At 37.6% G+C, this 26,662-nt stretch overlaps 1 protein-coding gene across 5 annotated transcripts in view; it reads right to left on the bottom strand.

Annotated features, from left to right (window-relative positions):
* The window catches only part of CNTN5 (contactin 5), a 932,298-nt gene that overhangs the window by 185,641 nt on the left and 719,995 nt on the right, over positions 1-26,662 (bottom strand). For all 5 annotated transcript variants that reach the window (XM_042459705.1, XM_042459707.1, XM_042459709.1 and 2 more), the window contains one exon: positions 14,511-14,613. In XM_042459705.1, coding sequence (XP_042315639.1) covers positions 14,511-14,613 — 103 coding nt within the window. The remainder of the gene's footprint in view (positions 1-14,510; positions 14,614-26,662) is intronic.

Raw genomic sequence — 26,662 nt, 5'->3', positions numbered from 1 at the left:
GGGACAAAATTGGGGGCATACTTATCAAATTTGCAGATGACACCAAACTAGGGGGAGTAGCTAATACTCCAGAGGACAGGATCAAAATTCAAGATGACCTGAATAGACTAGAAAGCTGGGCCAAAGCTAACAAAATGAAATTCAACACGGAGAAAAGTAAGGTACTGCACTTAGGGTGGAAAAATGAAATGCACAGATATAGGATAGGCGACACCTGGCTGAATGAAACTACATGTGAAAGGGATCAGGGAGTTCAAGCAGACCACAAGTTGAACAAGAGTCAACAGTGCAACGCAGCAGCTAAAAAGGCCAATGCAATTTTAGGCTGCATCAATAAAAGTATAGTGTCTAGATCAAGGGTAGTAATAGTGCCACTATATTAGGCTTTGGTCAGGTCCAACATGGAATATTGTGTCCAGTTCTGGGCACCACAATTTCAAAAGGATATGGAGAAACTGGAGCATGTCCAAAGGAGAGTGACTAAAATAGTGAAGGGTCTGGAAGCCATGCCCTACGAGGAATGACTTAGGGAGCTGGGTATGTTTAGCCTGGAGAAAATAAGGTTAAGAGGTGATATGATAGCCCTGTTAAAATATTTGAAGGGATGTCATACTGAGGAGGGAACAAGCTTGTTTTCTGCTGCTCCAGAGACTAGGACCTGGAACATTGGATGCAAGCTACAGCAAAAGAGATTCCACCTCAACATTAGGAAGAACTTCCTGACAGTAAGGGCTGTCTGACAGTGGAACACACTCCTTCCTCGGAGTGTAGTGGAATCTCCCTCCTTGGAGGTCTTTAAACAGAGGCTGGATGGCCATCTGTCGGGGATGCTTTGATTTGGATTTCCTGCATGGCAGGGGGTTGGACTGGATGGCCCTTGCGATCTCTTCCAACTCTATTATTCTATGATTATATATATATATATATATTCAATTTTATTGTGGCTACTAAGACACAATTTGCCCAACTCATGACCCAATGAATTGATTGTACTTAGGTAAATGTCAATTCACTGGCTCAGACTGATTTAGTGTGGTTTGTTGGGATTTAACAGTGGCATTTAGTCCAAAGATAGGAAATGCAAGATAGGTTACCACACACACAAATTAATTTGTCCCATCCTGATAATTCTAACCATCTCCTTTCATTTAGCCATTTTCTCCAAATCATCTTGTTACCTAAGTTTGGGGAAAATCATGCAAAACAAAAAGGAAGGAGTTCAGCAGTATTTGGAATATGCAAGAAATTTTGCTTTAACACAGTGTAATCTACGTCCTGACATCTAGCACTGTATATACATTCTTATTGGAGGTCAGAGTAATTCTCTTTTTCATTGTTTTCATTCTTCCATAGTACCTGCATTTCAGTTTAATGGCAAAATTTCAAATTATTTATTTGTTTGTTCATAAACAAATGATGTTGCAAATTTTGAATGCTATCAATGAATTTGATTGCTTTAGAAATGTCTCGCTTTCACAATTACCATTTTCAAAAGATTGTGCTGTACATTTACATAAGTGGAAAACTCAACAAATATTGCAAATAAATATCCTATTGAAAAGAGCTTCATTTAAAACCTTCTTATGGTAAAAGTAGTTTTCAAAGGGGCTATACAGACTGCCCCAAAGGGTTTATACAGCTGCTCCTTTATATCCACATGATGTAGCACCAAAGGGGGTGTCATAAAGCCATGCCGCTGTGGCTATGGCACCCCTCGAAGGGTGCAAAAAGGAGCTGCTTTTTGAGGGTCCTTTTTGCACTCTTGGAGGCTGGATCGGCTGTGGCAACCTCATGCTGCAGCCCTGATTCAGCCTCCAGAGAGTGCAAAAGGACCACAAAATGGCTCCTTTTTGCCCCTCCAAGGGGTGCCTAGTCACGGCAGCGTGGCTTTATGACGCCCCTTCGGTGCTGCATCATGTGGATGCAGCATTAGAGGGGTGTCATGATGACGCGCACCGTGTGACCCTTTCCCTCCACCACCCCCTTCTCCTTCTGTGTCTTGTCTTTTTAGATTGTAAGCCCGAGGCAGGGAATCGTCTAACTAAAAGATGTATTGGACAGCGCTGTGTAAATTTACAGCGCTTCATAAATAAGGTACTAATACTCATAATACATAACAACAACAACAACAACCACAACCACAACAACACAAACAACAACAATAATAATATGGCACTTGGGTGCGACCAGTTTAGGATGTCCAGCCAGCCAGACAAGTGCCATAACTGGCGCCCCCAGGCGGCACAAACAGCCGGTTCGGGCCTAAGAATCTTTTTCTTTTTCATTCTTTAAATATCATATTCTTTTATTTAACCGCTAATGTATAATTGTTGTGTTCATTATTCTATTCTAGGTTAATATTCTATTATTATTTTTGATGAGCTGTTGGCAGTTGAGCTGGGCTGTTGTAAAGGCAACTTTATTTCAGGGTGGTGTTGACTGTAAAAATAAGGGTGACTGTTTTTAATCTTGCTTGATGTCCCAGTTAATCTGTTTATGTTTTTTTAAAAAAATGTATTTGTTTTATTCACGTTATTGTTGACTGCTCTAGATGTTATTCTTACAGAGAAAGCCATTCTCTCATACCCCCTCACACCACCTCCTGGCAGACCCTTACATTGTAACATATACTACACATTGCATAAATGTACTTTGTTGTAGCTGCTGTTGTTGTTATGTGCCTTCAAGCTGTTTCTGACTTATGGTGAACCTATCACGGGATTTTCTGAGGCTGGGAGTGCCTCCAGTGGGTTTCCGTTGTATAGTGGGGATTGAAATCCTGGCCTCCAGAGTCACAGTCCAATGCTCAAACCACTATACAACACTAGTTTTCTACTTTACCTTACTATATCTAATAAGTGCAGCAACATTATCTATGTAAGTTTAGAACATCACAGCAAGCCACTTCCAGTCACAGATGACCATATAGGTAAGATGGTCTAATGATCTATCCCGGTAAAAGTACAATCTTATATTCCTATTTCACATGAAAGAAAGAACCTTTCTCTCACTATTTCAGGAGTTCTGAAAGTTTCTAAGCAATTTGACACTGCAAACTTTGAATAGATTTAACCAGACTTTTATCTTACTTTAATTGTATGCTGCATCAACTTTACAGCTATCAATTACAGCTGGGGAGATGCTGAATTTTTTTTAATGTCATTGCCTAGGCCATTAACAAGTCTCTTTCAAAATTTTACTTTTTTTGCCCCCTCTGATGATGAGGTAATAAGCCAATTTTTCAAGGAGAGTAAAATACTTTGGCTGTAAAGTTTTAATGATTTCAAAGGAAATTGCTCCCAAATTGCAAATCACTATTCAAAGGCAAGTTGTAGCTTGCTTTAATGAATCTTATTTTCCTTGCCGAAGTCATCAGTCACATGGATTTTATATCTCAAATGAATATATGTGTAGATACATATATTCAGATATTTCTCCTCTGTGACTTTGGAAGAAAATAAAAAGACTGTCTAAAAATGAAGAATACCATGGGAAGACTTTATTATTAAAAAGACACTTATTTATGTCCCCCTTTTAAAGTCTAAAATTTATTTTCCAGCGATGGAAGAGAAATTGCTGCTCCCTTTTGTTTTTGTTTTACTTTGGGGAAAATGAAAGGTAATATTTTCTCACTCTGTCAGAACAAATTCTGGAAGATGAGGTTTGTCCCTTTTGAAAAACAAATTTATCTGAAATGTTCTAGGTCCTATCTGCACTTGCCAGGGGACTCTGGGGGTAACTCCCTCAACCATCTCCCATTACAGGGGCTTTCCATTCTGATGCTGGGTGGCTATTCACAGACGTATTCTGCTGAGTCACCCGTCACATCTGCCACCATTGTAGGTCGTGTTGCTTTGAGGTCAGAACAAGGCATCTGGCAATGATCACATACCTAGACCTAGAGCCAGACAAAAGGCCCTCTTTCCATCTTAACTGCTACTACCCTAGCCTTAGGAGAAAATCACACGGGAGGTTTACCATGTGTAAATTGCCATTAAATCTTCAGAAATCATGCAAAATCCATAATCGGCGTTCACACCACTGCATGCTTCTTTCATCAGTAAATCATAGTGGAGGTGCCATTGCTTGCTTGTCCTCTCAGTAAAGCATTGTTGGAGCCACCATTTGGCAATAATAGAAGGTCCAGTTATTGCTAAATGGCAGCTCCAAGGACACTTTACTGATGGGACAAGCGAGTGACAATGCCTCCACTACAATTTACTGATGGGAGAAGTGCATGGCAGTGTAAATGAAATCATGGGCTTTGCACAATGTTGACTATTTAAAGGCAATTTACACACTGTAAGCCTTCCATGTGATTTTTTCCCCAGAGGGAGAGAAGCATAGGGAAACACAGCTCCACCATGCCTAGGCCCAGAAGCAGATGGAAGATCCTTCCTTCATTCCAACTGCTACCACTCTGGCTCTGGAGGGAGAGAAGACCCTCCAGTATCTGCTAGACTTGATCCCCACTGCCATTCCCTTCTCCTTTTGTGTCATGTCTTTTTGGATTGTAAGCCTGAGGGTAGGGAATTGACAAATTAACAATCTCCAAGCTGCTCTGTGAGCCCTGGTGGCGTAGGAGTATAAATAGTCTCCATAAACTAAATAAATAATACTTGAAGATCTCATTCTGACCCCAGAGCATGTGACTGAAGCAGCAGAAGAAGTGCCAGGAAGTAGAGCAGGACATGCTTCAAACAGTTGCCTGGCATCAGAATGGAGTGCTTCAGTTCTTCTGGGAAGATACAGACCAAACAGAGAGGAATTTTAATATGGTTTAAGAGGGGGTATACTCTGGTTCTGGTGCTGAATGGGCTGGACATAGTCCAGTCAGTTCACAACAGAACCAGCATTTGCACCGTGCATTATCTAGTCTCCCTGCTGAGAAGATGGGAGGAGGCGGTTTTATTTCACCCATGGAGACAGGCTGTTATAGTGCTTCCATCCAAGAAAGAAGGCCATGGTAGGTCATGGTCACACACTTTCTGAATAATTTGGATCTGGGAAGAAGTGAGACTCTTCCCCATTCTTCTGCAAGTCCATGTGATGCCTTAAAAACTATAGATTATTTAAGCCCCAACCCAGTTGTTTGTCCCAGCTAAAGTAGACCTACTAAATCAATGGTGACTTGATAAATAAATGCTTATGTAAGTTTTGTTGATTTACTGAGTCTACCCTAGTTGGGAATAACTGTAGCAGAGGTGAGAAACATGCATCCCTCTGGATGTTGGGTTGCAACTCATAGCTACATTACCCAGATTAGCCAATGGTCAGGAAGTTGCATTCCACCAACATATGGAATTATGCAAAATTTCCTACCCTTGAAGTGTGAGTTTTTAAAGGAATGAATCATCAGTTTTGAGAAGTTTCATAATGAATTACAGGAATGAATAGACATGATTGGGAGAAGGGTATTGTAACAGTAAAATCAGAGGGCGCATAGTATCTGTGTGTGTGTTTTGCAGGGGGACAGGGAAGAGAGAAAGAAAGAAAGAAAGACGTTTCTTGTATATGTCAAAAGGTCTACCTAGAAGAGTCAAAAGGTCTACCTAGCCTAGCATCCTGGTTCCCACAGTGTCTAAGCAGATTTTTATAGGAAGTCCAGAAGCAAGATATGGCAGTGTGCTCTCTCCCTCTGTTGATAAAGGTTTAACTGCCATGGCTCAATGCTATGGAATTCTGGGATTTATAGTTTATAGTTTTATAGTGAGACATTTAGCCTTCTCTGTCAGACAGCTCTCATGACACAACACAGTACGATTCCAAGAATTCCATAACATTGAGCCATGGTCATTAAAGTAGTGTCAAAACAGATTATTTCTGCAGTGAGGATGTACTCCGTTAGTCTGAGAGAGAGAAAGTGCCCCTGATTTTGTTGGAAGCAACCAGCCATCATGACTCTTAGCCACTTATATCCTTAACGTCCACGAAAGGGTTATCTTTTTTTTCTGTCCCAAATGACCTGTAAACAGGGTCAGAATGCTCTTGTAATGCTTAATTTAATTATCTTTGAAATTCCTAAAGGCTTCCTAACTCTGAAACTTCTAATTTTTTCCTTGATTCAGAATATATCCCTTTAACATGGCTGTTGTTATTTTGGCCTTGTGGTTAACCTCTTATCTTTCCTATTAGCTTCCACAAGATAGGAAAATGGACATCACACAATGTGCATGATCCTCTGGAAGCTTACATGTGTTGGCATTGGGGAAGGGAAGCCGCCTAATATTAGGTTTTTCTACTGCCTCAACAATGCATGGAGTCTCCTTAAGTTGCACCACAGTCATATTATTATTCATTAAACTATAACAGGAAAAAAAGATAAAATATCCTTGATCAAGCCTTTTTAATGCTAAAGCTTTTAACCATACAACATTTGTGATATTTTAATGCCATTTTAATACATGTTTGGTTTAATGCACTCAAACCTGTAGTTAAACCAGCATGAATCCCTTCCATCAAAACCAGAGCAACATTGAATTGAGATGGCAACTTTTTTTCTCAAGCATCAAAATTCCCTTTGTTGCTAAGGGCACGTTTTGTGAGACGTGTGGCAAATGCTGATTTTTTAAAAAAAGTTTTCATCCAAATTGAACATTCATTCTCCATATATAAGCAGTAATAAAGTCAGTCACATCTAAGCTAAGTTAAACAGACTTTCGTGGCCAGGTTCCAATTGGGGAAAAGCTGTAACTGCACTGCAGATTTAATACATTTTAACGCCACTTTAACTGCCATGTCTCAATGCTATGGAAATCTGGGTGTTAGACAGGATTATTTATGCAGTGCAGATACAGCCAATGATGCAACTCTCACTTGTGTGAGAGGATGGACCTTTTTAGATCTCAGAGAAGGAGGTATCCAATATCTCTGTAAAAGCATAGATGCACATTCATTCATTCTCTGCAGCTGCACTGGTTTCACTCTGTTAGTGTTATAGTTGATTTAGGATTACAGGTTGAGCCTCCCTTGTGCAGAATTCCTAAATCCAAAATACTCCAAAAAAAACACTTTTTTCATGGGTGGCTGAGATGATGACATGTAGTCTTGATCAAGAATAACTTGATCTGTACTGGATATCACTCTTGTAGTAATGGAGAAAATGTAGGAATATAGTATTTGGTATCTATATTAAGCAGAGTATAGAATGCCTAGAGCTTCAAAAAGAACATGGGCAACTGCTACTGAAATATCACATACCTGCTAGCAGTGATTTTGGAATTTACACCACTGGATGTAAATGAATGCACAGTAGATTACTATGCGAAGATAGGATACACAATCCTATTTGCACATTGATCTTTGTTCACTATGCCCATCTTATCTTCAGTCTTTCTGTCACTTGAGCTGTCAAATCATCTGCCCTGGATTTGACAGACACACATGGCACCTTTTCCAATTTAAGATTTTTTCCCCTGGGAGCCTGTGGTGATTGGCAGCTCCAAACACACACAATTAATAAATCATTAATCTGTAACTAAAAGCCCAGACTCGTCTAAGAAAGGTTTGCCAACTCTCTACCACAGAAAGTCTCTCAGGAATATTTGTCATTCTCACAATTACAATGGAACGGAGGCCGTCTGAGACATCTAGGGCTCAAAATCACAAGAAAAAACAAAATTATAGAGCCCTGGAGCAAATAGCATTTGGAAATTAGTGATAGCTCGCATTTGTTTATTTTCACTAAAATGCCAAACAATAAAGTTTCAGTTCCCTAATGATTGCCTGGTGAAAGGTAACAATAGAAACATTTGTAAATGCTATTAGGAGAGAGGGAGGTAAGGATCAGGAGGAATTGAAAACCTAAGAGAAGAAGGAATTTCATGCATGTTTACCTCCTGTCTGAGCCCCCAGGTTGCAGATAAAGCTTGAAATGCCATTCATCTAATTATTACAGAATGAAGTCAGAAGCATTTTGGCATATCCAGTCCCCAATTGTGTACTGGTGGCTGGAAAAGAGAGATAAGGACTGCAAGAACTAAACTATCTGTCTGTTTCACTAATAGTAGATGGATCCGACTTACTAGATAACCCGCCCAATGCTGAACAATAGAGGCTCTGAACTTGGCCATGAAGTAATCACAGTGTGACGCTGTGACAAAACTTGCAAGGAAGCTATTTTCTTTCATTGTCCTACTGACAAAGGAATGAACTTGTAAATCAAATGGAAGAGTCTCAAGGTGACTAGGCATGATATGGAGTTATATACAAAGCATGAAAAAAGTTATTTTGGGGGTCTTCAACTGGCAGAATCCTCTAATCAGCATAGCAACCAACTATGCTGGCTGCAGGATTCTGGAAGCTATAACTCTCAAAGCTGTGGCTATATTGAATTTCCGTGAAGAAAGCAGGTCCCTAGGCATCTTGAGTTGCATCTGCACTGCAGCAATAATGCAGTTTGACACCACTTTAACTGCCATGGCTCAATGCTATGGAATCCTGGGATTTGTAGTTTGTTATGGCACCAGAGCTTTCTGCCAGAGAAAGAGAAATAGATCACAAAACTACAGATACCAGAATTCTATAGTATTGAGCCATGGCAGTTAGTGGTGTCAAACTGCATCATTTCTGCAGTGCAGATGCAGCCCTGGAGAAAGGAAGAATCTCAAACTCTGATCAGGGGCTAGAGCTCAGAGATGAGCAGGGCTGATCTCAGGAAGACTACCTACCTGTTTTTTTTTAAAAAGATGGTTCATTATCTACTTCTACATTCCTTTTCTCAGTAAGGCTACCAATAACAATGACAAAAGAACAATAAAATAAAATTTCAAAAGACTACTAAATAAATAACTATACTTAGATCACGGTGCAAAGCCCAGAACTGCAAACAGTATCAAAACTGCAAGGCAAAGTATTATGGATTAGTTCCATACTCAATCATACTTTGAGTAGGCCCACTGAAATCAATGGTACATAAGTTAGTCCTAATGATCCATGAATTTCAATAAATGTATTTCAAATATGTCTATATCTGGATCTAGTCCATTGTTCTGAAGTTTGACATTTATTATACATTTATGTATGCATTTAATCAATTGATTTATAAACCACCCTTAGTCCACAAGTCATCCATGGGCAATTCACACACCATTTCAAAAGAACATATCCATTATTTAAAAAATGACAATTACAAATTAAGAGACAAAATAAAATCCTTTTCAAGCAGAAAATAACAAAACAAAAAACACAATTATCAGAAAAATATGCTCCATGTTTACAATTACAATGTGTGCAAAAGCAATGTTGCAGTTTGATGCTAAAAACAAAACAGAATTAGCATTGATTGTATCTGCTCATGGACACCATTCCAAAATCTGGGTGCCCTCACAAAGGAACTTCTTGTATTAAATTCATAAAGTATTTCTCCTACAAATGGGTGGGGGGGGGGGGGAATAGTGTCTTATGAAGATTTCAACATATGAGTAGGACAATAGGAAGGGAGATGCTTGTTCAGATATTTTGGTTCTAAGTCATTTTAGGACTTTGCAGGTGACAACTAACACCTTGAATTCAGCTTATATGCAAATGCCTTAAGAAGTGGTGTAATGGGGCTTCACTGAATGAATCAGTGATTATCCTATTTGTTGAAATTTGTACAGGATGGAGCTTCTGGACTACTTTAAGGGTGAACCCATATAAAGTCAGTGGTAGCTGGTGCTCTCAAGTCATTGGGGTTTTGCCTGAACTTTAAAGGAGATATCCAAGGTACTGAACCTATTTTGGGATTAGGGTCCATTGCTGTGAATACCTCCCTTTTCCACTGAGGTAAAAAGCCACCAGGTTCCACTGTGTGTAATATATATTATCCAACCAGAATTGTTCCAGAAAATGGTACCTATAGTGTCTACAGTGTTTGGATAGCATTGTAGCCATTCACTACACCTTTGCCATTTTATTTTAAAGGTTCAAAAATGCATTTAAGTAATTTTCAACTTCTTTCCTGCATGAATCAAGCTGCCCTACTCACTGTTTTATAGCACTTTGAGGAATCAATTCTTTTGTAAATCTTCCAAAGATTGATAATTATGCCTACTTGTTTGAGAGAATCATAGAGTTGGAAGAGACCACAAGAGGATTTGTAATATGTAATTACAGTGATATTATTTTCTTTATTTTCCTATTCATGGACACCTATTTATTGCTGCCCCAAAACAATAGTTCTCAGAGCAATATAGCAAATAACAAAGTGTACCTGTAAGATATTGGGAGTTCTCCTGAACTGAGCCTTGCTGTCCAGGTTTCAGCAGTGACCAGGAGTGCATTTGCACAGAAAAAACTAGTGTGTCAGCTGAACCCATTCCTTGAGACTTCAGGTCTGGCTATGGTGACATTTGCCTTCATTACATCCTATTTGGACTGCTGTAACACACTCTACATGGGGCTGCCTTTGGAAACTTTAGCAGGTTCAAAATGCTGCGGCATAATGCTGACTAGGCCCAGTTATAGGGAGCATAAAACTCCCTTGTTAAAACAACTTAACTGACAATTTATTTGTTTCTGGGCAGAATTCAAAGTGCTGGTCATGACTTATAAAGCCCTATATGACTTAAGTCCAGACTATCTGAAAGATTGCATCACAATTGAATCTACCAGAGCTTTACGATCACCAGGGGAAGGCTTTTTTTCAGTGCCGTTACCATCACAGGCTTGTTTGGTGAGGACAAGAGACAGAGCCTTCACGGTGGCTGCTCCCACCTTCTGGAATTCCCTTCTATGGGAGGCTAGGCTGGCCCCCTCCCTCTTTTCCTTTCGCTGGCAGGCAAAGATGTTATTTGTTCAAGTTGTTCAAACTGGGTTATATAATCACTCTCATAGAGGCTTATTAGTGAGGTGTGTGCTGTCTTCATGGCTTTAAAAAACATAATTTTATACTGTTGAAATGAAATGATTTTCATTGCTTTTAAATTTTAAATAAAATGTTAATTTTTAACCAATTTTATTTGTGGTCTCACTCTGGGAGGAGGGCGGTATATAAAAGAAAGAAAGAAACATGTTAGGTTTTAACATTGCTCAGTACGACTGACATACACTTTAAAAGAAACCCCACACCTCACTGGAACTGCCTATTGTAGAAGGAGTTCAATAACAATGATCAAGATATCATTCAGGGAAGCCTGTCAGCCATTCCTGTTTTTCTTAACAACCTCAAATAGGTTTCCAAAAAAATCCAGGTTTTCTTGGTATCCAGTTTACAAGACTATTGGACTAGCAGATAGCTGTCACCATCATCCCAGAGGTATCTGATCTATATATCAATTTAGTGAAGAACATTTCACCTTGCTGTTCAGCAAAAGCTCCCAATGTAGTGACAAGTAACAATGAGAACAATGAGAACAATGAAAGGGCACTAAGGATAATCAACAATTTTTAAAAGTAAAGCAATAAAGGAAATGCCGCAGATGAATAACCAGTAAAAGGACTATGAGAATTAAAGGGTTTGTTGCTAAAATGACATATGATTTGCAACTTTGAGAGCCTCCAATTGCCCAAGGAATGCACTGAAAAATTGGGATGCCACCTCTAAAAAGGTAATCTTGATGGTTGGAAGCTACCTAATTTTTGAAGGTAGGAGATCAGAAATCTCAGTGTACAGCTAGCTATTTTCTGTGGACCCTTGGTATCGGCTGGGGTTTGGTTCCAGGAGGTAAAGTGGACACCAAAATCCATGGCTGCTCAAGTCCCATTGAATACAATGGTGTAATATGATTGTGTTCCTTATATAAAATGGCAAAATGAATGTTTGCTTTTTGAAATTTATATTTTTAAAAATATTTTCATGTCATAGTTGAATCCATAGATAAGGAATATGTGGATACTGTCATGGTTGAATCCATGGATGAGGAATCTGTGGATACTGTATGAGGGAAGTCAGTCTAATCGAAGAGCTTTGTTCATGAGTCATGACCCTTCAGAAATGCTCAAGTTCAGGTCTGGTCTGTTTCAGAGAACTCTGTTTCACTTTTCAGATCTCTCAAATCTGCCTGAATCAGCACAATTTGGTTCTGGATATGAGATTTCTCCAGATTTCTAATATTTTAAAATCCTTATTATTTTTTCATCATATATAATAGTGTAGGGCAGTGAAATACTATTTCTCTGAATGTTTCTCTTTCTGCCCTTTATATTTGGTCTATAATTTAGTAATCGAGGGATGATGAATATGGTACTGTTTGAATTCATTTTATATATCTATATTTTCGGTTTTATAATGCATGGATAGTTACCTGCCCCATATCCATAGGATATTATGGAACATAAATCCAGAATGTTTTATAATTTTATAATCAAATGCAAGACATTTCATTTGCTTCTGCCTTAATGTTTGATCAATTTCCTCATGTGGGACACTGAATTATGTATTGATTTAGTGATCTTTCGTTACTAGTTCACCATCTTCCATCTGGAAAAGTTGTGAAGAAAATATATTTGTAAAGGATATATAGTTTTTATTAAACTTTTTACAACTGATATTTTGTCAGGTGAATGAATTTCACAGGGTTTATTAATTTCTGCATTCCCAGAACACTGAACTGGTCATTTGGCAAAGCATGCACAAAGTCTGATTTGTTTGAATGACATTTGGGGAAAGGGGTAAAAAAATAACATTAGATTGCTCTAGGTGTACAAGTGGTACTATAAAAAGTAAGAGGCAGCTTCTATACTAACGTCAGTGGGTATGGAACAGGGGAGGAGGAGGAGGAGGGGATAAGCATTCAGAGAACATGTTACTCCAATTCTGTACTGGTTAGAGTGATTGCCTTTTGTTTCTGAGCTCTATTTAATATGTCTTTAAATAGGTTTTTGATTAAATTGATTGCTAATTTGGGATGTAAATAAATTTTCCTCTTTGGTCATCTCTGATAAAAAAGAGTGTGACTAGTAGAATCTTTATATCCATTTTTGGTAAAAAAAAATTATGAACCTCCACAAATTCCTCAGTATTCATGAAAAGAAATCATCATCATCATCATCATCATCATCATCATCATCATCATCATCAATTTATAGCCTGCCTTCAAGAAGCCTGCAGCTATTCCATATGTGCATACCAGTGTACTGTACTATTTCTGAATACCAGTTTCTGGGAAATAACCGCGGGAGAAAGCTACTGTCATTATATCCGACAGACATCAGATTAGCTACTATCTTCTGGATGAGGTAGGACATTGGTTGGATCAAGTTGTGCCTTACTATGTTAGAAGAACCACCACAAGGTGGAAGGTGAATCTTTATTCAGGATTAGTGATGGAAAGCATCCCCTATTGCTTTGGAGGTGGAGGGGACTCACTTATTTCTTCAGGTCAGGCTACAGGACACACATGACCTTTTTTTCCAACAGCATATCATCGCTTGCTATTCCCAGCACCTAGTGCCAGAAGCGACCACCTCACTTTGCCTAGTACTAGAACAGATCTTATTAGAGGCTCATGTCTCTGACACATATACATACAAAGAGAGGAGAGAAAGAGATACTGAAGGAGTGAGCTGTCTCTGCCCAACACATTAGGTATCACCTATTGTTATTACATTAAAGGAAAACAAAAGCAGGAATGACCAAATATTGAGAAGGAACTCTTCGGATACACCAAAATATGTTTTACTGAGCCAAGTACAGTCTTCCTTTTCCTCCCCCTTCTCCAGTAGTGGTCCATGATATTTTAGTGGTCCATGATATTCTGAGACCTCTTCTCCAGCACCACAACTCAAATAAGGTTTTTTTTTTTTTGTCTTATGAGCTTTCTTCACTGTCCAGCTTTCACATGCATACACAGAAATGGGAAATACAATGGTATGGACAATCCTAACTTTAGTATTTAATGATATATCTTTACACTTGTCTAGCTCTTTCATAGCTACACTCCCGAGTCTTGGTCTTCTTCTGATTTCTCTACTGCCATCTCCACTATGATTGATGATTGAGCCCAAGTATGGAAAATCTTGAACTAATTCACTCTCTTCATCATCTCCTTTAAAATTACATAGATCATCAGTGGCCATAATTGTGTTTTCCTGATGTTCAGCTGTAAACCTGCCTTTGTGTTTTCTTCCATGACCTTCTTCAATAATATTTCCATGAGAATTTGTGCTATACTTTGGTTAAAGGAACCAATATTCCTGCAAGTTATTTCATACCAAAACTGACAAGATCCCTCATAGTTATCAGACCCTATGCATAGATTTCTCAACAATGACATTCAAAATATTGAGTTACATAACTTGGAAACTTTGAATTGGACCCAAACTTACTTACACATAAACAGACTCACTGAAATAAACGGGATTTCACATAGTCATCGAGGAAACCCTTCATTTGATAAACTACATGTATAATTGCTTCCTTACAGTCAATTCCCACAGTAGTTGATTTATATAAATTTAGTTTAAGGATCAAAGAAGGAAAGGCTTTGACTGGAAAAAGTAAAACAAAAAGCTGCTAAATAACAGAGCCCTCCCCCCATGCCATATTTTAATATCCGATTGTGTCTAATTATGGAAGAATATGTACTTACTTGCCCAGTGCAAAACATTCCATCTTAACTGTAGATCCCTTAGCAGCTGTAACTGTGTATGGAAAATGGACTTCAATTTTCGGCTCATATTCCCCCATCACACCTGGGAAATAAAGAATGGTCTTTAAAAATAAAATGGATGTCATTGTTGGTTTCCATGTGCAAAAATTTACTGTCAGAGCCCTGTGACACTGCTGTTAAACAATTAGATAGCAATGAGGTTTATCATGGAAGGAAAAAATGTTATTGTTTGGGTCAAATATCATCTAGATATTTTTTTCAATATAATCAAAGCAACGTTTTATCTTGAAAAAGTGGACAATTATGTCTCATGGTGTTGTACTTTAAGTGAATAGTACAAAAGACTGAGAAATGCACATTTTTATGAGGCATTAACCAAAAGTGAGCTAAATCTGTTGTTCTGATAACTGTCACAACAAAAACAATAGTAACAATAGGGTTTCCCAATAATCAGAATAAAATATCTAGCTAATATCCACACCTATAACCCCCCTCCTTTGGGGGGAGGGAAATAAATCAAGGAGTCTGAATTTCTCCCCAGGTTCAAACACCAGATGGAATAAAATTAGTTTGGATAAAATTTAGCAAGATAAGTCATGCATTTCTACACAGATAGTAGACAAGTAACAGTTTCTGGGCAGTCGAAGTATTCAATATTTTTTCCTAGCAAAATGTGTCCATGTTCTATGGAGATGAGTGCTGTGGGGGAAAGGTGATGAACACTAATAATAATAATAATAATAATAATAATAATAATAATAATAATAATAATAATAATATGTTTTATTTGTATTTCCTGCTTCTCCCAAGATCGAAGCGAGATTCCAACAAAATATAAAACAGCATAAAGGTTATGCTGACTGTGGAAATGCACATATGTATGTGCATGACTTGACTATGTTATGTTTGACACTTGTAAACTTGAGAACAGGTGGCTGATTCATTGCATGTGAGATATTCTGTGTAAAATTTACAGCAACGTTATCTCATGCACAGGAAAAGCTGTTTCTTGTGCAGAAAATGCTGTAATTGAGGACCTATTCTGTGCAAAATTCATACATAGGTGGTTTTCATAGAAAGTAACATTTTCTGCACATAAAATAATATTTCTATGCAGGAATATTATTTTCTGCATAGAAAATACTGTTTCCAGTACAGAAAATACTGCTCTTCTTCCTGCAAAACAACAAATTTTGCTAAGAATTAGTCCTTAATTGCCAATAGGCATTGAAAACTACATGGTTTTTGAAGATTTTCTTGCAGTGGTTAAAATCTGCTCCCTTTTTTGCTGGCGCCACAACGGATTGAGCCTCAGAATGCGAGTGCCACGGCCCCAATCCGACTTTGTCAGGGATGGCTTCAAGCTGCCCCTTCAGGGCAGTCTGTTTCACCCCTTAGTGAAGGATTACATTTTAGTGTGAGTTAATCTGAAAATTCAGTTAATATGATGGTTCATTCACATTTACAAGCCATCACAGTATCAGAAGCCCCCCAGTATTTATTTTATTTCTTATTTTTATACCTTGCGTTTATAGTGACACTGGCTATTGAAGAACATGAATATGGTTATGTCTTTCAAAGCTGTACCAGTAGTGGTGTGATCCTAGATTTATAAAGGGTTTATGAAGATTTTTCTCAGGAAACCACAGCAGTGCTCAAACTGAGAGTGACAGGAGGTAGTAGGGCTCCTCATGGAGTTTGCAAGTTCACCCAATGAACAAACCTACTTAAATCATTAACCCTGTAGCTTTCAAAATATTACTCACAAGTCTGATCTGTAATTCAAGCAGCAAATGGCAATCACAGTTCTAGGCTGCAGGAATAATCCAGTTTGGCACCACTTCAATGCTAAGGAATTCTGAGAAATGTAGTTTTGTGAGACATTTAGCCTTCTTTGTCAGAGAGCTCTGGCACCACAACAAATTACAAACCCCAGGATTCCATAGTATTGAGCCATGACATTGAAAGTGGATTAATTCTGCAGGAAAGTGGATTAATTCATCCTGTGGTCACACAGAAGTATCCTGGCAGGCAGTTTCAGACACAAGGGTCACCAAGAGAGAAAACAAGTAGCTATGTTAGGGATCCAAGTTTAATTGTATATTGGATGGCTGGAGTGATAGAGCCAGATGAATGAAGATCACAGTTAGGGATGTGCAAGAATATAATAGTCAAGGAAAATTTTTGAAGATAAAAATGTGGAATGTGTATAGGATTCAGAAATGGATAGGAAACCAATACAGGGATTTTAAGAATCTCTGTGGTCAGCCATGAAAGAGGTGAATAATTTTGGCAGCATGTATTCATTTTCATTCAATAAATCTAGTTCAATATTCATGTGCATCAGTGAACTGTGAAGGAAGACTGAAGTTAACAGCTGTCTTTCTACATACGCAAAAGAAGATTGATGTCCTTGTCTCCCATTTTTTTAAAACAAGAATGCATTTTTTTAAAAAAAGAACAATTTTTGAAAAAGAATACTTGATCAGTTGTTACAATCCAGTAAGGGTGGTAAATACATGGAGAGAAATTCCTGCACACCTCTAGTGGCAGGGATATAGAAATATCCCTGCACAGACATACCTTGGTTCATCTTGGAAAGGGCTGGAAAGTATTTTGCAAATATTCAGAAGATGCCAGCCACAGATGCTGGTGAAACGTCAGGAAGAAACTTTTCTGGAACATGGCCACATAACCCCCCAAAAAAACACAAAAAACTATTCAGAGGGGAATGTTTGCAAATCAAATCAACGATGACTGAATTAATTTCTATAGGCAGATTTAAAATTGAGGCATGCCCCAAAATGTGTGTGTATGTGTTGTGTTCTGTGGACCCTGGCTCTTAAAGAGAATCACAATCTACCCAATGTTGTGGTTGTTGTGTGCCTTCAAATTATTTCCGATTTATGATGACCCTAAGGCGACCCTATTATTGGGTCTTCTACCTTATACTCATCCTCTTTGGGACATGCAGTTCAGTTCAGTTCATCTTTATTACAGTCATAGACCAGCACAAGGGACATACAGAAACCAGTGGAAATGCAGAGATCTCTACATTTTGTATAGAATGCTTGTAGGGGAATATTTGCAATATGTGTATGTGTGTGGTGATGAGGGTTGATTAACCCACTCACAACCCACCATATGATGACCATAATCAACAAATCATTCCCACAATAGGCAAATCTTGATGTCTGGAGGAAAGAGAACTAGTGTATGACAATCCAAAGTTGGGTGTGGCACTCATGGTAGCAGGCAAGGGTAAGAAGTAAACAAGGGGAAGGCAGCATGAGCAGCAGAGCTGAAAGGAAGAGCAATAGGAGAGAAAGAAAGACAGAGTGGGCATGACAGAAGAGAAATGTCAAGAAAGGGGGAGCAATAAAAGAGTTTATAGTGGAAAGAAAGCTAGCATAGACTCAATGGCTACCAATGTAGAGGGAGGGAAAGAGAGAGAATTTATATTGAAGGGCAAGGAAGAGAGACATTGAATGCTGGGCTGAGGTTGTTACTAATGATTCTAATCTGAGTAAAGCTTGGTACTTTTGCTGCTGCTCCTGCTGCGTGCCTTCAAGTCATTTCTGGCTCATGGTGAACCTAAGGTGACTCTATGATGGGGTTTTCTTTGCAATTTTCTTCAGAGGGGTTTTGCCATTGCTGTCCTCTGAGGCTGAGAGAGTGTAACTTGGCCACCCAGTGGGTTTCATGGATGCTTCTCTAGGACATCATTGTTTATAACTTTGTAAATGTCAATGTAAAAAGTACCCATGGATACTTTAAAAACAACTGACCTAAATATCAAGAAATATTTAATTTGCATTGTACAGAAGATTTTCAGTATATGCAAGGAACTGCATGTTCATGATTCATAACCTTCTCCCCAAGCACCATGTTCAATATCTACTGCTCAATTGCTCCAGGATGCAGTCTTTGTATTTTATCAAATTAGTCTTTCAGTGTTGAATTAAAGTAGTCTTTTTTCCATTGAATTTTCCAGGATTTCCTCTGGCAGTCCCCAAGAAATACCATGTGAAATCCCTGCTCTGCAGGTTTTAAACTGGTAAAATCTCCACTGATTCCACTTGACACCATGGAAGGAAAATGTTATACTCAGTCATCCCTACTCTTCAGCTAGATGTTGCTAATCAAACTACTCTTCCTTAAAAGAATGTTAATATTGTATCCAGGGAAAGTGGGAAGAGACCATATAGTGAAAACGTAAGCCCCTTATTACGTTAGAGCATAGTTTTGAAATCTATAGTACAGTCAGTCGTCTGTAGCCATGGATCCAATCAGCCATCATTTGAAGATATCCCCTCACCCAAAAATTTTTAAAAAGCAAAAGTTGATTTTGCCATTTTATATAATGGACAACATTTTATTACACCATTGTATATGGGACTTTTTGATATCCACAGGTACTTCACAGATTTTGACATCCAGGGGTAGTCTTGGAATTAAAAACCCCTGCAGATACCAAGGACCCATTGTAATAGGAGAAAGTAGAAAAGAAAGCTGCTTAATAATCTGAAATTAAATTTATGGCTCTGTGGTTAGAGCTGGTGTAAAATTTGGGAGAGACCCAGGTTTTAATCTCCACAGAATTATTAAATGTACAGTCAGCAATCAGTATCTGCAGACTTGACACTTGCGGATTCAATAATCCGTGGATAGCAAGCCCACGTTCTCCCCAATGGCGGCATGTGCATGTGGCTGTGCTGCCATTAGGGACATCTCCCATTGTCCCTAATGGTGGCATGGCCATGTGCACACACATTGGGGACAACAGAGACTATCCCCAATGGTAGATCAGCCACATGCAAATGCTGCCACTGAAGTCCTGTTTTCCCTAATGGCGGTCCAGCCATATCCATGTGCCGCCATTGGAAATAAAAGAACTTGAACATCCGTAGATTTTAGTAACTGCGGGGGGGGGCATCCAGAATGCATCCCCCAAAGATACTGAGGGCCGACTGTATTGAGTGACCTTGAGCCAGGGAATCTTACTCAGCCTGACCTAGCTCAAAAGGATAAAACTGGGGGTATGCTACATCCACATTTGCTCCTTTGAGCTCATTGAAGGAAATGTAGAATATATATGCAACTAGTCAGTTAAATAAACAAATAAACCTGTTGAGCTATCTTAACTGAATAATAGAATGAGTGCTTTGCATGCAGAAAGGATCTTCAATAGAATGCAGGGATACATGATCATTATGCCCCACAACCACATGCAGACTTATGGCTTAGAGCGGCCTACTGCTTGTGCAGTCTTCCTCAATAATAACTTTGTCATCTTGACCACATTCTGATGTTGCTTGTTCACACATGCTCCAGTTTTCATATGTGTCATGTTGCAGGGTATGTATCATCCTTGCACCATTTCCAGGACCCACTCTCTGTGACAACATAAGGGGGCATTCATAGTTTTCATGTTTTGAAATCTCAGAGATTGGGATACTCCTGACCTGATAACCCTAACACACACACACACACACACACACACACACACACATGCATGAAGGAAGGATTCATTCATTCATTCATTCATTCATGCAGATAGAAGCTGCAACAACATGTTGCAGCATATGGAGTTCAGTCTTCATGTTACTGTTGTTTTGTTTTATTCATTTATATCTCATGATTTTCCAATAATGGTGGGAGAAGAAGACCAGGAAGAAGAAGTAGAGGAAAAAACTTCATTGGACGTAGCTGAAGAAGAAGAAACAGAAGAAGAAGGAGGAGACTAAAAGAAGTAAAGGAAAAAGGAAGGAGAAAAGAAGGTAAAGGGGGGAAGAAAAGAGGAAAGAAAGAAACCTTTTGAACCATAGTTTGCTAATGTCAAGAAATAATTTCAACATACTGACCTGGAATGTAAAGGGCCTAAATAGTCCGATTAAAAGGAAAAAAGTATTTCATTATCTTGGGAAATTGAATTTGGATATAATTTGTCTTCAGGAGACGCATATAAAATCGAAAGATGTAAAACTTCTCAAAAATCCAAAATTTGGTGTTGAATATGTCTCTGTGACTGCTAAAGCTAAAAGAGTTGTGGCTATTTATATCAGTAAGAAGATTCAAAGTGAAGAATTATTTACAGATACAAATGGACATTATATGGCTATAGAAGCGGAAATTCAGAAAAAGAAAGTTTTAGTGTTTTGGAATCTATGCTCCGCAAAATAAAAAAAGATAACTTTTTTCGACGACTACTTAAAGAGATACAAAATGTGCCTTTGGACAACATTCTTTTGTTAGGGGATTTCAATGGGGTAGTCGACCCCAAAATGGATAAAAGCTCAAGCAAAAGAACTTTTGATTTACAAGGAAAACTTCCTAAATCCTTCTTTTCATTAATTGATCATTTGGAACTAGAAGATATATGGATATTTAAAAACCAAGATGCTTTTTTTCCCAAACCACCATGCTTCCCACTCAAGAATAGATATGTGTTTTGTGACTAAGAGTCTGTGTAAAGAAATTAGTGATGCAAAAATTTTACCTAAGGTAATTTCAGACCATAATCCTTTAATGACATCTTTGAGAGGCCCTAAAAGAGAATACAATTGGCGACTCTTTGATTATCTCTTACAGAATAAAGAAATACTGGAAGAAACTAAAAAGACACTTCAGTTTTATTTCAAAGAAAATAGCAATGACGATCTTGAGAAAGCTACGATATGGGCTGCATCAAAGGCAACAATGAGAGGATTCGTTATACAAAAACAAGCGGTCCTGAAAAGACACAGGGCAAAAATAATCCAATAATTAAATTAGAAAATAAGAATGAAAGAAAAAGAGCTTCAAAAAAAATCGAATAAAAAGATACTATTAGAAATTGAAATCCTTGAACAACAAATTACACAAATATGGACAAATGAAATTGAACAAAAAATGAAAGCGGCTAGACTACGCTATTTTCAACAGGCTAATAAAGCAGGGAAATGGCTTGCTTTCAAACTTAGGAAAAGGGAGGAAATGTTGTCCATTACTAAAATAAGAGATGGCTCTAAAGTCATTACAAACCAAAAAGGAATTCAAAAAGTTTTTGAAGGATATTACAATGATTTATTTAAAAGTAAAGATACTAATATGAAAGACATAAAGGACTATTTGGATAAAACTAAGATTACGCCACTTGACGAACAACAGAAAAATGTGCTAAATCAACCAATTACAGTGCAAGAGATCAAAGATACTATAAGGACATTAAAATCTGGGAATGCACCAGGACTGGATGGATTCTCTGTCCTCTACTACAAAGAATTGGTTGATATAATAGCTGAACCCCTACAACAAACTATGAATTAAAGAGGATAAATTATCTCATACCTAGGACAAAGCTATATAGTATTGATTCCTAAAGAAGGGCGAGATCATCTCAACCCAGGAAACTTCAGACCCATATCCCTCTTGAACGTGGACTACAAGATATTCACCACCATCTTAGCAAGAAGAATAAAGAAGATTCTGACCGAATGGATCCACCAAGATCAACGAGGCTTCCTACCAAAAAGGCAACTAAAAGACAATAATAGGCATGTTATAAATTGGTTAGAGCATTTTGAAGTCCATAATGAAAAAAAGTTAGCTCTTATTTTCTTAGACATTGAGAAGGCCTTCGATAATGTTCATTGGTCCTTTTTGCAATATACTTTAAAAAAATTAGATGTAGGCCCAGATTTTTTGAATTGGACAATGGCAATATATAAAAAAACAGACAGCTAAAATCATTATTAATGGTGAAAGAACAAAACTAATTGAGGTGCAAAAAGGTTGCCCTTTGTCCCCATTATTGTTTATTCTTGTTATGGAGTTTTTGTTAGCTAATATCAGGGGAAATGATAACATAAGAGGGGTAAAAGTAAAAGGGTGCAAATTAAAAACCTGTGCGTTTGTTGACGATTTAGTAATATCGTTAAGTAACCCATTAGATGACATTTTCTTTGTTGTTAAAAGAATTTGAAAATTTCGAAAAAGTAGCAGGTTTAAAAATCAATAAGAACAAAACAATAATTATGACAAAAATATGAATTGTGTAGAGGAAACGGAATTGAGTGCACATTTGGGGCTACAAGTGGGGAAAAAAGTAAAATATTTAGGTACTGAATTGACAAAAAAGAATTTGGATTTATTTAATAATAATTACAACAAATGTTGGGCCAATCTAAGGAAAGATCTTCAAAGCTGGAAAGATCTCAAACTCTCAATATTAGGTAGGATTGCCGCTGTTAAAATGGTAATCCAACCAAAAATATTATTATTTTTCCAAACCATCCCTATTATCCAAAATAATTCGATTTTATCAAAATCACAAAAAGACATTAATTTTTTCATTTGGGATGGGAAAAAACCCAGAATTAGATTAAAATATTTGAAGGACTCCAGTGAAAGGAGGGACTTGCGCTACCAAACCTCAAGCTATATTATGATGCTTGTGTTATGATTTGGTTAAAAGACTGGTTGGAGTTAGAAAATATTGATTTGTTAAAACTGGAAGGTTCAAACTTGAGGTTTGGTTGGCATGTGTTTTTGTTCTATGAGAAAGTGAAAGCGAATAGAGACTTTAAAAATCACTTTATCAGAAATGCCATCTTTCGGATATGGAGAAAATATAAAAAATTAATTTGTTCAGGCATTCCATTATGATGCTCTCCTCATGAGGCCTTACTAAGAACAGACCCAATAAGAAATGAAAAATGGTTGAGATATGCTGACTTGCTTAAAATTTAGGCAAGGGGATTGGATAATGAAATCAATGGAAGAGCTAAAAACAGAAGGGAAGATTGATCATTGGTTTTTATACTTTCAACTGCAAAATAGATTCAAAATAGATAAAAAAAACCAAGGGAATAAACTTTCTTAAATCCGAGCTGGAGAATATTTTGTGGGCAAAGAAAGGAGTAACAATATCGGCACTATATAAATGTTTGCTAAAATATGATACGGAAAGTGAACAAGTCAAATCAAATATGATAGCTTGGGCACAAGACATAGGAAAACTGCTGGACTTTGATCAATGGGAAAAATCATGGACAATAAGAGTAAAATACACTCTATATCAAGACATAAGATAAAACTTTTATAAAATATGCTACAGGTGGTATCTGACACCAGTGAAATTATGTAAAATATATGGAAATTCCAGCAGCAAATGCTGGAAATGTAAAAAGAAAAAAGGGACAATATATCACCTTTGGTGGAAATGTAAGAAGGCAAAGAAGTTTTTGGTTTACCATACGGAAAACTGTTAACAAAATATTGAATATAAAAATATTTTTACTAAATATGACTGATGAGAGGTTGGAAAAGACATACAGGTATGTGCTATTTTATATGATTTGTTCAGCTAGAATGATATACGCAAAAGCTTGGAAAAACCAAAATGTTCAGAGATTGAAAGAATGGTTTGTTAAGCTATATGAGATATTGGAATCAGATAAATTGACAAGGAAACTAAATTATGGAAAATCAGAGAAATTCTTAGAAGTATGGAAACAAGTATTTGATTTTTTTGAGGAAAAATGGGGTAAAATGACAGTCTTTTGAAGGAATGGTAAAATATGATTTATAGGTGCAGTTCTTTCTTATCTACCTCTTTATTGGTAGTTATTACAGTACTTCATAATATTTGCTCATCTTAATTAAGATGCAGTAAAATTCAGGTTATATGATAAATTTTGATGTTATGCACATATCAGTCAAGAGGCAATACCTACAAAAATTAGACTTCCTTTGAATTGCATAAAGTTTTCTTTTTGTCTCTTCTTTTTCCTTATATAAGGAAATAGATGTCAAAATTTAAACTAAGGAAGTGAGAAAATAATTAAGACAAAACACTATTACTGAACTTAGTAAATATAAGGATACCTGAAGTTACAGGAAGGCTTTTTGTTGTATGAGAGATGGAATGGGTAAAGCTGAAATTGTATGTATGTAAGGTCCTTAAGTCTTTAAGTGTTTATGTAATTTCTATGTTCTGTATGTTATGTCCTTGTGTTTTGTAATTGTTTTTTAGAAAATAAATAAAAAATTTAAAAAATGGGCCCTAAGGTATCTTATGATATGTTGAAACACATCACAGATTTAAACTATAGAAAAACATGATTTTTTTTAAAACAACGGTCACTTTAAAACAATTTATAAAGTTAAAACCATTAAAATTCATTAAAATGTTGTATGCGAAACATAAACAGTACAACATTAAAAGTCCATCCAAGTTTTTAAAAGCCTGATAACATAAGAATATTATGATTTGCTGGTGGTAGGAGAACAAGGAAGGGGTTACTGTGGTCTCTGCAGGGAGAGAGTTCCAAAGCCACCAATAAGGCCTTCTCCCTGGTTCCCACTGAGGGAACTATGAGCAAGTGATGGGCCAGAGACAAGAGCCTCTCCTGAAGATTTTAGAGATTTAGTGGGCTAAAATTTTTCTTCAGCTAGCCTTGACCCAAGCTTATGGGATTTGAGCCAGTCATACCTTTTCCCATAATATTTCATTACAAATTTAATAGATTCCTGTCTGCTGCTCCTGCAACATACATACAGTATTCTTTCATAATGTAGCATTAGATTTGGGGGCTTTTGTGGTGGAGTTTGGTGGGTGTTTTGTTTTGTTTTGTTTGGTTTTTTGGTATTTCTGCAAACTTTGAATCCTAAACCTAATTACTAGTCCCACACTGAATGAACCCACTGAATTAATTGCTAAATGATAAGCCAGGAGGTATGTAAATCCATTGATTGAAACAGATCTACTCTACGAAGGACTATCAATTGAATTTAAGCCTGAAATTCCTCCAGCACTGCTTCTGTATGTGGATGGTGCGTGCCATTTTGGCAATATATGGATAAGCACACATTGTAATTGTTATTCTTGTTGTTGTGCCCTCAAGTCATTTCTGACTTATGGCAACCCTCAGATAATTAATTTTTTTTTTTAAAAAAGGTCACCTGGGGCGTTTCCATAGCCCAGCAGGGAGTCAAACCCTGATCTCCAGAGTCCTATTCCTATGCTCAAACAACTACTCTACCCTGCCTCTCAGCACATAACGGATGAATTATTCAAGATGTTATTTTTACAGTATTACATTGTTATACATGATCTTAAAAATGCTTAAGGTATTTCATTCTTCTGATGAAGTTTGATCTTTCTTGTCTACCTATCAATTTGCTGTGTTTCAGTGCCCTAGTTTCTAAACAGGCTTTGAAAACCTCTTTGCCAGATGTCATGCTTTGACCAGGACCCTCGTTTGAGATGCTTTTCAACAATTAAAGTCTACAACTTGCTTTCATTGTGACTCCCTTGAAATTCTCATATGGCTGCATTTGTGAGACACAAAAGCCAAAGTCCGCTTCATTCAGCTCTTTAAAGGGTCATAATGCAGTTCTATATTATGTTTCCCAAAGTTCGCTCAGCTATAACAGACTGAGATAGAAAGCAGGATTGCTGTCACTGTCTCTGCTATCCAATTAAACAAAAATGAGCAGTATAAAGGGAAAATGATGGTCTGCTAAGAATGACCCACATGTGTCATGCAAAACCCAACAGAGTGTGAACATCCCATCCTTTCCTTGATAGTAAAGACCAGACAAACTCAAAAGCTTTTTCTTCCTCCTTCATCTACAACCATTCTAAATGTCCATTATTTTACTGCCCATAGCAACAAAGTGCCCTTGTTACTCTGGAATCATTCTGTCCTGAAGCCAAACAATTGTGGTTCATAATCAGGTTGTTCCAGCGGGCTGACGTGACAGAAAATGACAAGTTGCTCCAAGCTGGACTCCATGTCATATGCCAGGACCATGGGGAAAGCTGTCAGACAGGTAATATACAGGGAAAGGCTTAGAGTTCGTGAAGAGAGAGGTAAATAAATATCTAGGTTTGGAAAGGCCACCATGCCTACTAAGGCAAAACAAGCTTATAGATTTGTCTTTGAGTAAGGAAAGAGACCTAATTTCACATTGCTGTCAGCCTAAAGGAGGAAGGAACAGAAATAGAGACTAGGGGACTGTTATGTCCTTTGACATCTGAGGATGCTTAAGATTTGCCCATGGGAAAAAAAAATAACACCCACAAGCAGGTATCCTCTTCTGTGGCAATATGTGTTAATGAGCTGTCATATAATCATATATGCTCA

Source organism: Sceloporus undulatus, chromosome 3 (genome assembly GCF_019175285.1).
Source record: "Sceloporus undulatus isolate JIND9_A2432 ecotype Alabama chromosome 3, SceUnd_v1.1, whole genome shotgun sequence".
In the NCBI taxonomy this organism is placed as follows: Eukaryota; Metazoa; Chordata; class Lepidosauria; order Squamata; family Phrynosomatidae; genus Sceloporus; species Sceloporus undulatus.
Note: the sequence above shows the minus strand (reverse complement) of the source record. Positions and strands in the feature narration are given on the sequence as shown.